General features: G+C 57.1%; 1 protein-coding gene across 7 annotated transcripts in view; it reads left to right on the forward strand.

The window, feature by feature from the left end:
• The window catches only part of FANCC (FA complementation group C), a 256029-nt gene extending 243802 nt beyond the window's left edge, over window positions 1-12227 (forward strand). For 6 of the 7 annotated variants that reach the window (XM_046664110.1, XM_046664113.1, XM_046664114.1 and 3 more), the window contains one exon: window positions 1975-3009. In XM_046664110.1, coding sequence (XP_046520066.1) covers window positions 1975-2118 — 144 coding nt within the window. In that variant the 3' untranslated portion in view covers window positions 2119-3009. Of the gene's footprint in view, window positions 1-1974; window positions 3010-9073 lie in introns of those variants that run through there. The other variant, XR_006889046.1, reaches the window with a different exon arrangement.
• Window positions 12228-14836: the final 2609 nt, after the last annotated feature.

Consider the following 14836-nt stretch of genomic DNA (forward strand, 5'->3'; position numbering starts at 1 on the left):
GGCAGCATTTTTGTCACCTGACCTCTGACCTCCCACCCATGCCCTGGTCACCTGTGCGTGGAACCTCAGCCCTAGGGGAGCCCACACCCTCCTTCTCCCTCGTGAGCTCTCGGCCTGCTCCTCTCCGTCCTGTCACCCTGGGACAGGGAAGCAGGCCCATGGCTGGACCTACTTGCTCAGGGTCAGGGTGTGGTGGCAGCCCAGCCCTGCCCATGGCGCGTGAGAGAACAGAACCCAGAGCGCGCTCCTCGGAGTCACCAGGTGCCTGCTTCGGTGATTCCAGCGACCGTCCCGCCCAGCCCAGGGAAGCGGTCCACATTCACAGTGGACCGCCCTGCAGTCTCGCCCACGGAGAAGCTGCCGGGAATAGGGAGCTAGAGCGCGTCACAAAGTTGAGGCTTGCCACCCGTGCCAGGCGGCCCATGCCTGCAGAATCGTGCAATCCCAGCCACACGCCAGAGGGAGCGTGGAAGACGCCCGTGCCGCTCCATTCAGTGTCACAAGTCAGCCCAGCCAGAAAACATTCATCAAAGGCTAGAACGCCATCTTTCCCTTCACGTAGCCTCCTTGGCAGGTGCTGGCCGGCTGGGCACCCTGGAGCCCACCGGGGCCGAGAGCGCCTCCTGGATGCTGTCCTTGCAGGTGTTCTGAAACTGTGTTCACTGACATACCAGCCGTCCTGGCTCGAAGCTTCCTGCAGTGACCAGAGGACAGGTTGAAGGCAACTCGGCCAGGGCAGCGATACACAGGATGGGTGGGAGGAGGCCTCTGACCGTGCTGCCTCTGTGGACTGCCCTCGCCTCCCGCTTCTCCTCAGCTCCTCTGTGCGCATCCTGAAAGCTCCAGGCCAGGTCTGCGTGGCCTGGGGGCAGGGGGGCTAGATGATGGGGGTCTTGGCTTTGGGGGGACAGCCTTTCTCTTCAGCAGCCTTGGCTTCACCACCCTCAGGACCCTAGCCCTGGCCAGGCTCTGATGTGTCCTCAGAGAGGCCTGAGCAAAGCCAGCTCCAGGCCTAGCACTCGCCTTGCCCCTCTTGTCTCCGCAGAGCGTGTGCCAGCCGGGCTCCTCGCGGCTCTCCTGCTCCCCGAGCTGGCCTCACCGAGGAGCCCCCTCCCGGCCTCTGCGGAGGGCAGGCTGCGTCCTCAGCGCCCCTGCCCCTTGCCATGCCCTGCTCCTCTGGCTGCTGGCTCTCTGCCCCTCCCGCTCCGGGTTCACGTCCTCACACCGGGCTCTTGATGAGGACGAGGCGCCAGCAGCCCGTTGGGCATCCAGGTTCCTCCCCCGAGGCTCGCCCTCTCCTGTCCTGCCCTGTCCTGGGGCCATGCTGCTCCCTCTCTTTCTGTGCTCTGTTGGATCACAGCAAAAAGAGCCAAAAGTTAGCAAGAATCTGAAGTAGAGAGTTCGGGTAGTTGCTGAACTCAAAATGAATTTAACCCCTGACACGGAATATACTTCTGGACACCAACGGCTATGAATGCCTTGGAGCTGTGTTTAGCAGAACTAACAATTCCTGTGTTTCCTGCTTCCCTTGAGAATCAGGTGTTAAAACCTTAGAGGCCTATTAAAAACCAGGGGGCCCAGCTTGCTAGCCCGGGAGTGCCCACGAGGAAGCTGTGTGAACAGGCGGCATCTTCCAGCCTCTCGCAGAGTCAGGCCTCAGCACGCTCACTGGCCTTTGCCCCCCACGGCCAGTAGTCCCAAAGCGGGTGGCGGGCATTCCAGGAAACGGGGCGCTTGCTTGCAGCCTCTGTGAGTCTGAGGCCGTCCTGTCAGGAGAGGCCATGGGCAGGCAGTGACTGCCGCCTCTGAGAGCAGACAGGCTGCTCCTCACCTGGAAAACAGCTAGAGCCCTTGGGGCCAGCGGGCGTGCGGCTGCTCTCCAGCGACAGGATGCTTACAGGGGCTCCACCGGGCGAAGAGCTGCGTTTGTCTGAAGAGAGTTTTAACTTGCCTTCTCCTCTGTCCTCGTTGCAGATGGCTTCAACTCGTGAGATAACCCACGAGATTACTGGCTTCCTCGACCAGACCCTGTACAGATGGGATCATCTTTGCACCGCAGCCCCTGCGTCGAGAAAACTGGCCAGCGAGCTCCTCACAGAGCTGCGCGGGCAAGTCTAGCACAGGCCCATTGGAGATGTCGTGGCCATGCAGGGGCCTGGGGTTGCCAGGGCCATGAACGAAATGAGGCTGCTTCTTAGGGCTCCAAGTTTGTAGTATGAGTACCCTCTCTGAGCTGTGAGGATGAGCCAAGAACATCTTGGCAAGTTCTAGTGGTACATATTTTACACGTTGAGAAGACAGGTGCTGTAGCCCAAACCTAGATTTAGTCACTAGTGGCTGGCCTATGCCTCCAGATTCCCTGTGCCTGCCCAGCCCAGGACGCCCATTACAGAATCACTGAAGAAGGGCTGGCTGGAGAGCATTTCCCATGCCAACCAAGATGCACAACTATTATGTGAATGTGTCAAAGTCTTTGGACCCAGAAATTGGTCATGAACTACTGATCAATTTAGACAGGAACTTAGCCCTTTTCCACAGACCTTTTCCAGAAGTCAGGTGATTGTTACTGGTATTTCTTTTAATCCACAGGGATTTGAGATAAAGCCCCATTCTCTTTCTTCCCTAAGAAAGTCTTCATTCAGGAGGGTCAGGACCCCTGGAGTTTCCCTTGGCGCCCCCCCGAGCAGGCCCAGGGGAAGCAGAGCCCACCCGCCCAGGGGCAGGTGTGGTGCAGGGCCGCTGCTCACCGGGGGCTGCGTGCTGGCCCTGCTGTGGACGGCACCACTGCCGAGCGGGGAATAGCCGGTCTGGTGCTGGCTTTTCCTGCTCTCTATTTGCTGAACACTGACTGCCACCAAAAGAATTGATATCACCTCAAAGACGGCTGAGAGAGGAGGGTCCAGGATGCGTTCCAGAAACATCGGAAGAGGTTATGTATCAGTTGTCTTGTGAAGGGAAATGGGAATCGGAAATTTCTAATAAAAGCGGTGGCCCGGAGGTTAACATTTATTTCACGTCCGTTGGAGATACCTTCCCCCCTCAGGTCTCTTCTTCGCTTGTGTTGGTGGTTTGCTCTCTTGTGCATATTCCGTTTGTCGGGTGAGTCAGACCCTCCTTTGTCCCCTTTGACTTCCGTATTAATAATCTCCGCAGCCCCTCAGTGCTGGCTCCTGTTTGAGGTGTGAGTAAAGTTTTGTCGCATTACAGGTTGAGCCTTTAGGGGAATTACTTGTTTCAGTTTATGGATCCACCTGAAGATCTGGAAAATTCCAAGAACTTTTGACCTGAGCCTTCGTTTTGAGAAGCGTTACGCCGTGGAAGGTGTACTGTTAAAATACTTTCGTCACAGCTGCCGCCGCGTTACCTTCACCTGCTTTGCTTGGAGGTGAACACGCCGCCTCTGCTGATTTGTGCCGGAAGCTGTGGTCAGCCCCTGCCGCCATGAGGGAGGGGCCGTTTGGTGGCGGGAGTGAAGTGGAAGGGCGCGCCCTGGGGAGTCAGACAATCAGACAGTGAGACGGGCGGGGCTGCGGCCCCTCGGCCGCCTTCACGCTGAACCTCGGCGAGCCGGGGGACAAGACGCTGTCCCCGCTGGACCAGCTGCGCCCCGGAGGAGGAGGCCTTCCCGCCCTCACGCTCCCCTCAGCCCGTCTGCAGTGTCCCGCCGCCTCCACGGAGCGCCCGGGCTCCCGGGGACCCCCTAGGACTGGGATCAAGGAGGTCAGAGCCCAAAACTATAGGGAGAAAAGGCGTGACTGACCGCCCGCTCATACAAAGCTGAGGTCATTCACTGGGACTCTGTGATGTTTGTGCAACTTGTTCGCTTTTTAAAATTAATTTGTCTTAAATTTTTGCATTCTAAATAAAAGGTCAGTTGCATCTAATTTTGCATTCATTAGATATTATCGCCTTTATCAGGAAAAGCTTCCTTCCACTCCCCAAGTGGGAAAGCTTCAGGCTGCAAAGACCCCGAGGGCTCTGCCCCTGGAAAGCCCCAGTTGCGGCTTATCCTTTGGGCCTGAGAATCTTGCCACCAGATGCCTACCCAGTTGCGGCTTATCCTTTGGGCCTGAGAATCTTGCCACCAGATGCCTACAAACTGGGGTCCCACTGCCAGGAAGAAGGGCGAGTGACTGTAGGGGCAGTCAGCAGGGGCTGCTGAGACCAATGAAACGCCTCGGACGGAGGTGTTCTTTTCTGTAGCCAGACTTCAGCGTTACCGTTTCGTGCACGCGCAGTCGTCCTCTCTGCGCGCTTCCTGCGTCTCGGGACCGCGCGGCGCCCCCGGGTCGCCCTCTGCTCCCGACGCCTCGCGGCCGCGCGGGCACCGGGCCGGGGCGCGTTCCCGAGACGCCCCCTGGCCGGGACTCCGGCCTGCGGCTGCTGCTGGCCCTTCTCCACCAGGCCCCGTTCCTCGCTGGTGGGTCAAGAGTGCTGGGACAAAAATGGGAGCGCATTCAGGGGACGGGAGAAAGCCATGCTTCTTGTCGACGAGGACTCGTCAAGAACAGGGACTCGCAAGGGGGAAGCCGCCGTCCCGGGCGGACCGCGCGCCGCGAGGAGGAGGAGGAGGAGGAGGAGGCGCGAAGGCCCCGCGTCCCAGGCCTGCTCTCGCACCGCTTGTCAGCCCGTCAGCAGCCCCCCGCCGCCAGGGGTGCTGGAAGGCGTGTCTTCCCTCTGCTTGACGCTGGATTGAACACGGATTTCGTGGACTTCATCCAACAATTCTAAGTTATCACCACCAACCGTATTACTCATAAAGAACCAAAATGAGGCAAAATAAAGACGTGTATGTCTTAAAGCCGCCTTCTAAAATCCAGTTCCACCGTTTACACTGTGGGTCCAATTCATGCCCCTCATACACAGACTGGTGACAAGGAAGCTTATAGTGCAGGACTCCCCCCTTCCCAGTCCTGACGTCGCGCACCTCCCTGCGCTGGGTGCTCAGGGCAGGGACCTCTATACTTCGACGCTGGAAGTTTCACACGTCTTAACTTGTCTGTGGCGGCAGTGTCATGAATCAACGCTGAAAATCTTATTGGCCTCTGATGTTCCTCACATTATGATGAATCCATGTGTATCAGCCAGGCTTCTCGGTCGCAAGCAACAGAAATGGACACAATGTTGAAAGTAAAAGGGAATTGTCCAAAGGGTGTTTGAGAGGCGGCAGATGGCCAGGCAGACAAGGCTGAGCGCTGGCCAGCCGGCAGCAGTGGCCACAGCCTGGCTGCAGAGTGGCCTGAGAGGAGACCCAGTGCGTCCTGAAGCCTGCAGCTCAGCACCCCTGGCCCTCTGGTGCCTCACCTGCCACCCCCAGCAGGGGGACAGGCCCCTGTACCCCACTCTCAGAAGCGCTGGTCAGAGCCCTGGCTGGCGCACCTGACTCGGAGAGCCCAGGTCCTCTGCCTGCCCTTAAGCCATAAGGGGAGCTGGAAAAGCAAGTGTCTGACTTGTTTTGCTTCTAGGACCTACACCTTGGACACCACCAATGGTATCGCCCTCTTGCAGGAAGGGGTCAGAGCCCAGGCAGCTGAAGGAAAGAAAATACATCCACAGCACTATATATCATCTATTCTTAAGAAGACTCTTCTAGAGCAGCTGAGACGGTTGTGTCCCCTGAAACAGCCCAACGCTCAGCAATAAAGAAAACTAGAGGCGGGCCCGTGGCAGAAGGCCTACGTCTGGGTTTCTCGAACGTGGTGCTGGTAACAGTGTGGCCGCCTTAGGCTCTGTGGGGGGCTGCCGTGTGCTTCCTACGGTGGTTAGCACCATCCTGGCCTCTCCCCCGGAGGCCAGCTGAGTAGTGACAATCAGAACTTTCTCCAGACATTGCCAAGTGTCTCCCAGAGGAACCCCCCCCCCGCACCAAGTTGAGACCTACTGCTCTAACTGGTGGTTCTTTCCTTCTGGAAAGACATCCTGGATAGAAACACTAACTGCTACAGAGACATAAATTAGACTCAATAGGATCCTCACAAGAGAACTAGATGGTCTGATTCCAAAGTTCGTATAGAAAAATAAATATTTAAGAACAGCCAGGAAAATTCTGGAAGTGAAGGGGAGTGGAGGAGAATGAAGTGTGCTGTGTGTTTGCACATATTCTAAAGCCCAAGTCATTACAAAAGTTTGGTGGGACCTAAGATGGGGAGCACAAGGAGACTGTCCCTGCCAGGCCGAGCGCGCTCGGAACTCCTCTGACTGGTCTGGGCAGCACCTAACCTGTCGCTCACCCCGCAACCTTGGCGGACAGAACATTCTGGAACTTAGCCCGAGAGCTAGTCCCTGCTCAACCTCGACCCCTTCCTGGTGGGTGCCTCCACCTGGTGAACCCTCATTCCACTGGGCTTTCACCTGCCATCTCTGCAGAAGGCCACACCCCTCTCCTGGATCACGGACCTGAGTGTCCCACTGCCCGTCCAGCATCTCCGTGACCATCTCAAATTAACAAGTGCAGATTCCACTAGCCCCACCCCACCCCCAAACCCAGTCTTCTGGGTCAGTTGACGGTAACTCTGGCCCAACTCCATGGTTATTCTTGATTCCCCTCTTTCTCGCACCCTCGTGTCCAGCCCATCAGGACCTTCTTGAATCTGACCGTTTCCTGCCCTCTGCTCTCTGACACCATCATCTGCCCGGTGTCCCTGCTCCCACCCTTGCTCTGCTTCGAGCAGTGTCTTGGCGATCCCTTTCCAGTGTCATCATCTCACACCAGTGTCCAAAGCCCCCCTCTTCGCCCAGGAAAATCCAGCATTCTTAAAGTGGCTTTCAAGGCCCTACACAATCTGGACCCCTTTTGTTCTCTGACTTTATCTCCTAATATTCTCTACTATCCCTTCACTCACCTACCCTACCTGTTCCAGCCACCTGGGCCCCCTGGCAGTCACTCACACACAGTGCAACCCCAGGGCCTTTGCATGGGCTGTCCTGAACCCTCCAGACAAGCAGGCCAGCTCTCTCATCTGCTTACATGTCACTGCCTCCATGCGGCCTCCCTGACCACCCCAATGACAATGTCACCCCATATTCTCCTCCCCTCACTGTGCACTACCTTGACTTTTGTCCCCAACAGCCAATACCATCTAGACACTAGGTCATCTACTTATGTCTTATGTTTCGTCTTCACTGACAGGCTCCACTCCCAGTCCCTGCAGTAGTGCCGGGCGCACAGCAGGAGCCCAGTGAACACCTGCTGAGTCACCTGTGCAGAGATTTAGCACATGATAAAGGCATTTCCATCAACAGGGAACGATGGTGCTGAGCAATCGAGTCGAATCTCTACTTCTTAGAGGAAAACGACCATGACAAACAAAAGGCCCAGCCCTCTGTCTTTATTGAATGTCAGCACCTAGACGTTTGTTCTCCAGGGCTGCGGTTTCCTGCGGCACAAAGAGGAGGAGGAGGGCCGAGGGTGGTAGGAAGGCTGCCGCTCCGGGAGGACGGTCTGTTACTCCGAGAGCCGGAACGTGTGTATGAAACCAGCACTTCCTCCTCCAGAGGCAGGAAGAATGTTCACGTCTTTCATTCAGAGCTTCCCGCTCATCTTTGCTTTGCAGACTTTGACAGGAAGCCTGCCCCGCCCCCACCCGAGTCGCTGCCTGGGCCGCGCAGGTTCAAAGGCTCTGGGCCTGGGCCTCTGGGGAGGAGAGACTGTTTCTGGGCGCGAGGGGGAGGCACCGAGGCACCAACCGCAGCCGCGCAGACTTCCAAGAATCCTCCACTTTTGGCCCTTAGGCCACGAAGAAAACCTTTTCTGTGCAGACACAAAACCCAGAAATCAAAGAAGATGGATAAAACTGACCATACAGAGATAAAAAACAAAACAAACAAACCTAAATACAAATAACAAATTGGGGAAAAATATTTGCAAACTAGTTTTCTAACTTATAAAGCTCTTCTACAAATCAGTAAGAAAAATGCCACAATCCACGAGACTGATGGGCCGGGGACACAGATACTGCACACAATTAACAGAAGGAGAAAGACAAATGGGTTTGAAAAGGCTTTAAAATATTTAACACAGCTCACAAGAAATGCAGATTCATACAGTTATTCTTCCCTATCGGGTTGGAAAAGACAGGAGCGGCCAAGGCACTCTGCCCGAGAGAGGTCAAGGGGTCAGATATTAACATGGAGATTTGCACATCCTGGCGCCAGCTGTGTCCCACGGGGCCCCATACGGTCCAGCACCTTCACTTGTGGATGAACCCCCACAAGAAGGGAGGCAGGAACCTGGGGAGCTGTCTGTCCGCCAGTGTCCACGGCAGAATTGTTCACAACGGCCAGAAGGCAGAGCGGCCCAAACGTCCATCGACAGGTGCTGGGACAAACGGAGTGTGGTCCGTCCACACAGAGGGCTGCTCCTGCGGAAGTTCTGACAGGCTGAAACATGGGGGAACTTGGAGGTATTTTGCTAAGTGAAATAAGCCAGACAGAAAAAGACAAGCATTGTGTGAGTGCATTCCTGTGAGGTACCTGGGGGAGTCAAATGCACAGAGACAGAAGTAGAGTGGTGGCTGCCCGTGGCTGGGGGAGCGGATGGGGTTATTGTCTAAAGGGGACAGTGTTTCACTTCCAGACGATGAAAAAGTTCTGGAGATGAACGGTGGCGGTGGCTGCACAACCATGTAAATGTAGTTAATGCCACTGAACACTTGAAAAAGGTTAAAATAGTAAATTTTATGTTATCTATATTTTACCACAATAAAAACATTAAGTAAAGTTTTTAAAAAATTCTATATCCTTTTATCCAGTAACAGCCCCGTTCTTCAGAGCCACCTCCCCCCACTGCCGGTTGCCCGGGTCCACCGTGAGCAGGTCCGGGAAGCCCCACGGACACACTGGCGCCTGTGCGCGTGGGGGGCCCAGGCACTCGCGGCAGCACTGTGTCCAAAAGCCGCCCCTGGAGACAGCCCAGTGTTCATCGGGAGGGGGCTGACGAAGTGACTTAAGGAAATAAACAAATGGAGCAGCAGAGGCCTCTACAGTTGACACCAGGCCCTGCTTATCAGGGTTTCATGTAAATTCATGCCTTTAATTCTCACACCCACCTAATAAATTTATCTATGGTTTATAGATGAGGAAACTGAAGCCCAGAAAGGTTCTGCAGACGACAGCTCACAGGGCTGGGACCTGAGCAGAGGAACCTACGGACTGCGCACTGTGCCTCTCGAGGCTGGGATGTTCCGACAATGGAGACATCAAAATAGAGGCAAAGTATGTGCCAATCGTGAAACATTCTGCCACACGGAAGAATCACTGTGTACTCTGTTTCCATCTGAGCACGACGCGGGGTGTGGACATGCGTTTGCTGGAGCGCATCCTTAGAGTCTCTGCTGCGGCAGAGACGGGTCAGTCTCCTAACAGGGATGAGTTTGGAGAAGGGACCAGGAGAACGGGGAGGAACACTTACTTTTTGCTTACAAATTATTTATATTTGTTTCCATGTTTGATGTATTCACAACCAGAAGCTCAAATTATCAATACATAAGGGAAGGTTCATCTGTCTGTCCCGAGAGAGGCTCACTCTTAAACGGGCCGTGAGGGTCAGGCGGCCCCGGGCCAGCTGTCGCTTTAACAGGAGACGTCTTTGCTGGCGCTCCTTGCATTTGTCAGCATGGTGGCATTTTTATAGCCTGTTCACAGGACCTAGGTTGTGGCATCGGACATAGAGTTTTCTAGAAAAAGACGACTTGCTCATTATGGTTGGATCCAGGCACCCTGACACAGAGGGAAGATGGCCTGAGCGCCCCCAGATGGAGCAGTTTGTGGGCCGTGACCCACTTCCCAAATGTCAGTCTGTCATCTGCCCAGCCTCTGGGATCACTAATAACCACCTTCCTGCTCTGTGGGACGGCCTGCTCCACCCCCACGTGCCCTGAAGCCACAGTTCCTGCAGTTCCCTCTTCCCTGATAATTTAATGTATTAAAGCAGATAAAATCATAAAGCGACAATTTCCTTCCCTTAAATTATGTCCTTTCTTTACAACCCAACATAAATGCACGCTTGTACTGTACCATCGGCAAACAGTGTAATTGGCTTTTATCTACCTATCAAGTCATTTCTGTCTCCATAATTCTCATTTTTCTTGAGCCTCTCTGCTTAGACATAACTGAAGCGAAGCCTGGGAGACTTAAATCAGGCAGTCAGAAGGTGAAACCGAGGCACCGGGGCAAGCGTGCCAGCGCCCTAGGCGGGGGCGCTGCCTCTACGCCTCCCTCTCAGATCTTGCCAAGCGTGTCCTCGCCAGTCTTAGGACACACACTTCTGCTTTCAAGGCCTGTTCTGCCAGACCTCGTGGGACAAGGGAGAACTATCAGAGCAGAACTTTCTGGAACTCAGGACTCTGGGCAGTGCAGCGAGGGCCCAACCGCGGGCAGCTTCAGCACCTCCTGCCCCCCGACAGGCACGAACCCTCCCGGGCTGGGCTTCACAATGGGAGCAGTCCCCAAAGAGAGCTGCAGGCACAAGAGGGCCGAAGAGAGCAGACGCCACACCACGCGCTGTCACCTCTGCTTCCCACCAAAGCAGCAGAGGCGCTTCTGGGAGTGGGGGCGGTGGCCACATCCCGTGAGCCCCTGGGCTCTGCTCCCCAGGCGGCGGGCGTCCTGCTGAGGGCTGTGCCTCCAAGGTCAGGGGAGGCCAGGGCCCAGCAGCCGGCACAGGCGGGGCCCGGTGGGGCGAGGGAGGGCCCTGGACAGGTCTTTGGAGCAGTCGTCCTGTCTCCCCACCCAGGCCTTTGGGCTGAGCAGCTGAAGCGCTGAGCTTGTTTTGTCTCCAGCAGCACTTGGCAGGGGCCAGATTCGTTTTATGGGAGCTGTCTGGAGGAGATGGAAGCGTGTGCTCAGAGAGGCCTTTTCTGCATTTCTGCATTCTGCTTTGTCTTCCCAAACACACACACAAAACCATGGGTTTCTGGTGCTACACCAGCCCCCTTTCCCAGGCCCAGCCCCCACAGTGGGCTCCTTTGGCTGCTCCTCCCATGAGGGCTGGGTTTGCCTTTGCTCCCATGCACTGATGCCAGGGTGCCCGGATGTCTGGCCACGGTCCAGGCAGGTGATCCACAGCCCGGGCTGGCCCTGGGCACGTGGTAGTTTTACGGTGGCTTCCTTCCGCCCCCGGCTTGGCTGATGGCCTCCTCCCCTTTTTTCACCCCCTTTCTCTAGTCATCGAACTGGAACAGAAATGCCTTATTAGCAGATCCATCTCCCGGATGGCACCAGAGGGTGGGAAAAGATCAATAAAACCTCCCTGAATGGCCCTCCCCCCTTGTAAACCTCAGGGCCCAGCCAGGGAGGGCCAGGTCATTGTCCTCCAGGACAGTGGCCTGGGGGTTGAGCTCATGCCCTCTTCCTTGACCTGGTCACTGGGCACTGCCCGGCAGGTCCAGGCACCCCTTTCCACCCCCAGCTCCCCACCCGACCTCGGACCGAGGCTCCAGAAGTCTAGGCTTGGGTTTGCCACCGTCTCGGGACCCCTGTATGGAGTCTTTGCCATGGCCGGGCCCGGCCCACAGGGCCCCCACCCTCTCTGTGCACCCCGAGGTGGTTCACGGCGCAGGTGCCCTGGGGAAGGGGCGCTCCAAAGGATCGCTGAAGCCCCAAGTCACTGCACTTCCCCCTGCCAGGGGCCGCACCCCTCCCTGCCTTCTCCAGTGTGGGCTGTGGCAGGCCCTCTGCCCAGGGAGTCCGGCAGCTGAGGCCATGGGCCTGGGGCACCCAAGTTCTGTCTGCAGGACAGGTGCTGGGAGGGACCGACTCCCTTCGCAGGGCAGGTCTGCGCCCCCGGGGCGGCTCCACTGGAAGACGAGGTGGTGGTAGGCCTGAACAGAAGGCTCTAGAACAACTGGCCCTTGACCACAGACACACAGCTTTTGCTTTTAGACACCCAGTGCGCTGCAGCTGCTGTTGGTGAGGCTGAGCACGGCGGAGGCCACTGCTGTGTGGGCAGATGCACGGGGGCCCCGGCCTCCTCAGGCCTTGGGGCTTTGCTGCGTGTACATGCTGGACCAAGCAGCTCAGAGGAGAAAGCCGGAATGCACCAGAAACGGCTGCTTGGAACTCATGAGAGCTCTGCTCTGCGTGCTAAAGGACAGGTTACTGTTTCTGGTTCCTATACTTGGGGCACAGGGTGCTGCCTGTGAATGTGACATCTCTGTACCTCGTTTCAGATGGAGACTATCATTTCAGTGTTCTGGTTTGAAATTCCAATAAAAATAAATGCTTTAGGGGCTGGCCTGGTGGCATAGTGGTTAAGTTCACATGCTCTGCTTTAGCAGCCCAGAGTTCACGGGTTTGGATCCTGGGTGCGGACCTACACTGCTCATCAGCCATGCTGTGGTGGCATCCCACATACAAAATAGAGGACGATGGGCACAGATGTTAGCTCAGGGCCAATCTTCCTCAACAAAAAAAGCATATATACATAAAAAAAAGATGTCTTAAAACTGTATAATCCTAAACTAGAGGCCAAGCAGAAGTGAGAGTCTTTTTTGCTCTTCCCTGTCCCCCCACCCAACTCCACTTCCTGCTGTGACTGGCAGAGCTCCAGGTCCTGTGGGGGGAGCTGAATGGGCAGCAAGGACTCCTGGGGTGCCCTCACACCCCCTCTTCATGAAGCTCAGCCCCTCAGCCTACCCTGGGTGGAAGGGAGCAGGTGCTGCCACAGGTGGCCAGGTGGTGACGGCCGAGCCCAGCAGGCCAAGTGCAGGGCCACGTACCTGGGGGACATCAGAGGACTGGCTGCCCAAGGTCTGCCCACAGGTTGACCCTGGCCTGTTCCCATATGCACTGAAAGCCGAGGTGACCTTGGGAGAAGACGTACTCTTGTCCCCAGTCAGCCCTGCTCTGCGAAGGCACAGGGTCTGCTCACTAAGGGAGGAGGAGTGCTGCCACTTCCAGAGCCTTTGTTCTCCAAGGAGGGCAGCTGTTTGGCAACTAACCGATCCATGGCTCCGAGGACAGGGCTGCCTCCTGCCACCGCTTCTGTGCTGCCACCCCGCTGGGGGTGCAGTCCTGCCCTCTGCCAGTGCCCCGAGTCCTTGGAGGGCTCTGCGGGCCTGAGGCGTGGCCGGGGGTGCCTCACTGGGAGCAGCATTGTTGTGGGAGCCACACAGCACCCCCATGGCTGACGGCCTCCTGATGGCTGGTGAGCGCCCCACTGGCACACAGCTTAGGAAGGCACCACAGGCAGAGGGACTGGGCATCTGCTTTCACTAGACTGGGGGATGACGGCCACCGTGGGCCTTCCTGCCCTCCTGGCGGCCCAGCGGAGGCTTCGCCTTGCTGGTAAATGGGCTCCTCCTATCGGGTCACCGTCACATACCACAGCATGACGTTTAGGTGGAGGACGGACGGCCCATGCAACCGTGGTCCCCTAAGGTTCAGACCGCACAGCCCAGGCATGCAGCGGGCTGTCCCACCCAGGTGCGTGCAGTGCTCTCTGTGACGCTTGCACGACGCAGAAGCCGCCTACGGAGGCGCTTCTTGGCACGTCTGCCCATCATGGAGCGAGGCAAGACGGTCCTTCGGCTCAGCCTGGAGGGCAGCTCGCACTGTCTTCTGCTCAACCTGGGAACCGTGACGGGATGGGGGCCCCTGAAGCCAGAAACGTGCTCCTCTAAGGGCAGCAGGGCTCAGAAACTGTGCCACTAAGAAAGTGCACCAGTTTCCCATGAGGTCTTGGTGATGTCCCCAAGGTGACTTAACCGTAGCGGGTTCAAGTTTCCATGCTTTCCAAAGCAGGTGTCCCCTGGCCCGCCCTTGCAGCATGCTGGGCAGGAGCGTGGGCCTCTCCAAACCAGGCTGGCTGCGTGACAAGACAGGGGTTCGTGAATTTGCTCCGGACCAATGTCCACACCGAGAGCTGAGAGGTACTGTGGTGGGGAGGAAGACTCCAAGCCACGTGGAGGCACGTTCAAATCCTGTCACTTGGTATGTGACCCTGGGGACAGAATTACATCTGCCCAGGCCTGATCCACAGCGGGCACTCGGGAAGGGCAGCGGCACAGCCCTGTCCTGGGCCTGGACAGGCGCCCGCCCGCACCCAGGCAGCTCCGGGACGGGATGGGGCTGCGTCAGGCGGAGAGCAGCTGGCGGGGCCGCGGTGCCTAGCGACCCAGCCCCTCCCCACCCGGGGCTGCCACAGTTACCAACAGGGAGCTTTAAAAAAAAAAAAAAAAAAAAGAATTATTTTAAAAATACAGAGTTCTAGTCTTAGATCTCTGTCTCCAAACTGACTGGAGGCCACTCTGGAATCCGGCGGCCTGTGCCAGGTCCTGGCCACGGGCTCCTCCCCCGCGTGCTCTCAAGTCCTCTCAACGCCGCAGGGGCAGCCAGGAGTCCCCACTCCCAGGGCCATCGACGCTCCAAGAAGTGGGTGACGGGGTGTGGCTGGCGGGCGGACAGAAGCCCTAGCAGAGGCCTGCTCGCTCTCCCCCGCTCCTCCCCCAGGGGACAACGCCCGGCGCAGGCAGAGCTCCCGCAGGACGGGCCAAGGGGCGTCAGTGCTGATGACCCTTCCAGCACTGACCACTGCCTGCTGGCCACAGCCATGGTCAGAGCGGCTGCACGACTCAGGGGTTCACGGGAGCAAGAGCAGCAGCCATCCTTGGGCAAAATCCCACACATGTGGCCGCTCGGCTCTGCCTCAGTGGTTTCTAAAGACGACAAAGAATGGCTTTAACGTTATGGAAAAACAAGACCAAACCAAACCACTGGGCCAGTTGGTGGCCCACAGCACGTGAGGAGGCGCTGAGGGTTGACTGCATGCAGGTGGGCAGGCGGGCACTGCCTGGGCCCCGGGCCCCTTCCTGCCCTGCCTCACAGAGGCCAAACACAC

The sequence above is a fragment of the Equus quagga genome, chromosome 6 (assembly GCF_021613505.1).
Source record: "Equus quagga isolate Etosha38 chromosome 6, UCLA_HA_Equagga_1.0, whole genome shotgun sequence".
In the NCBI taxonomy this organism is placed as follows: Eukaryota; Metazoa; Chordata; class Mammalia; order Perissodactyla; family Equidae; genus Equus; species Equus quagga.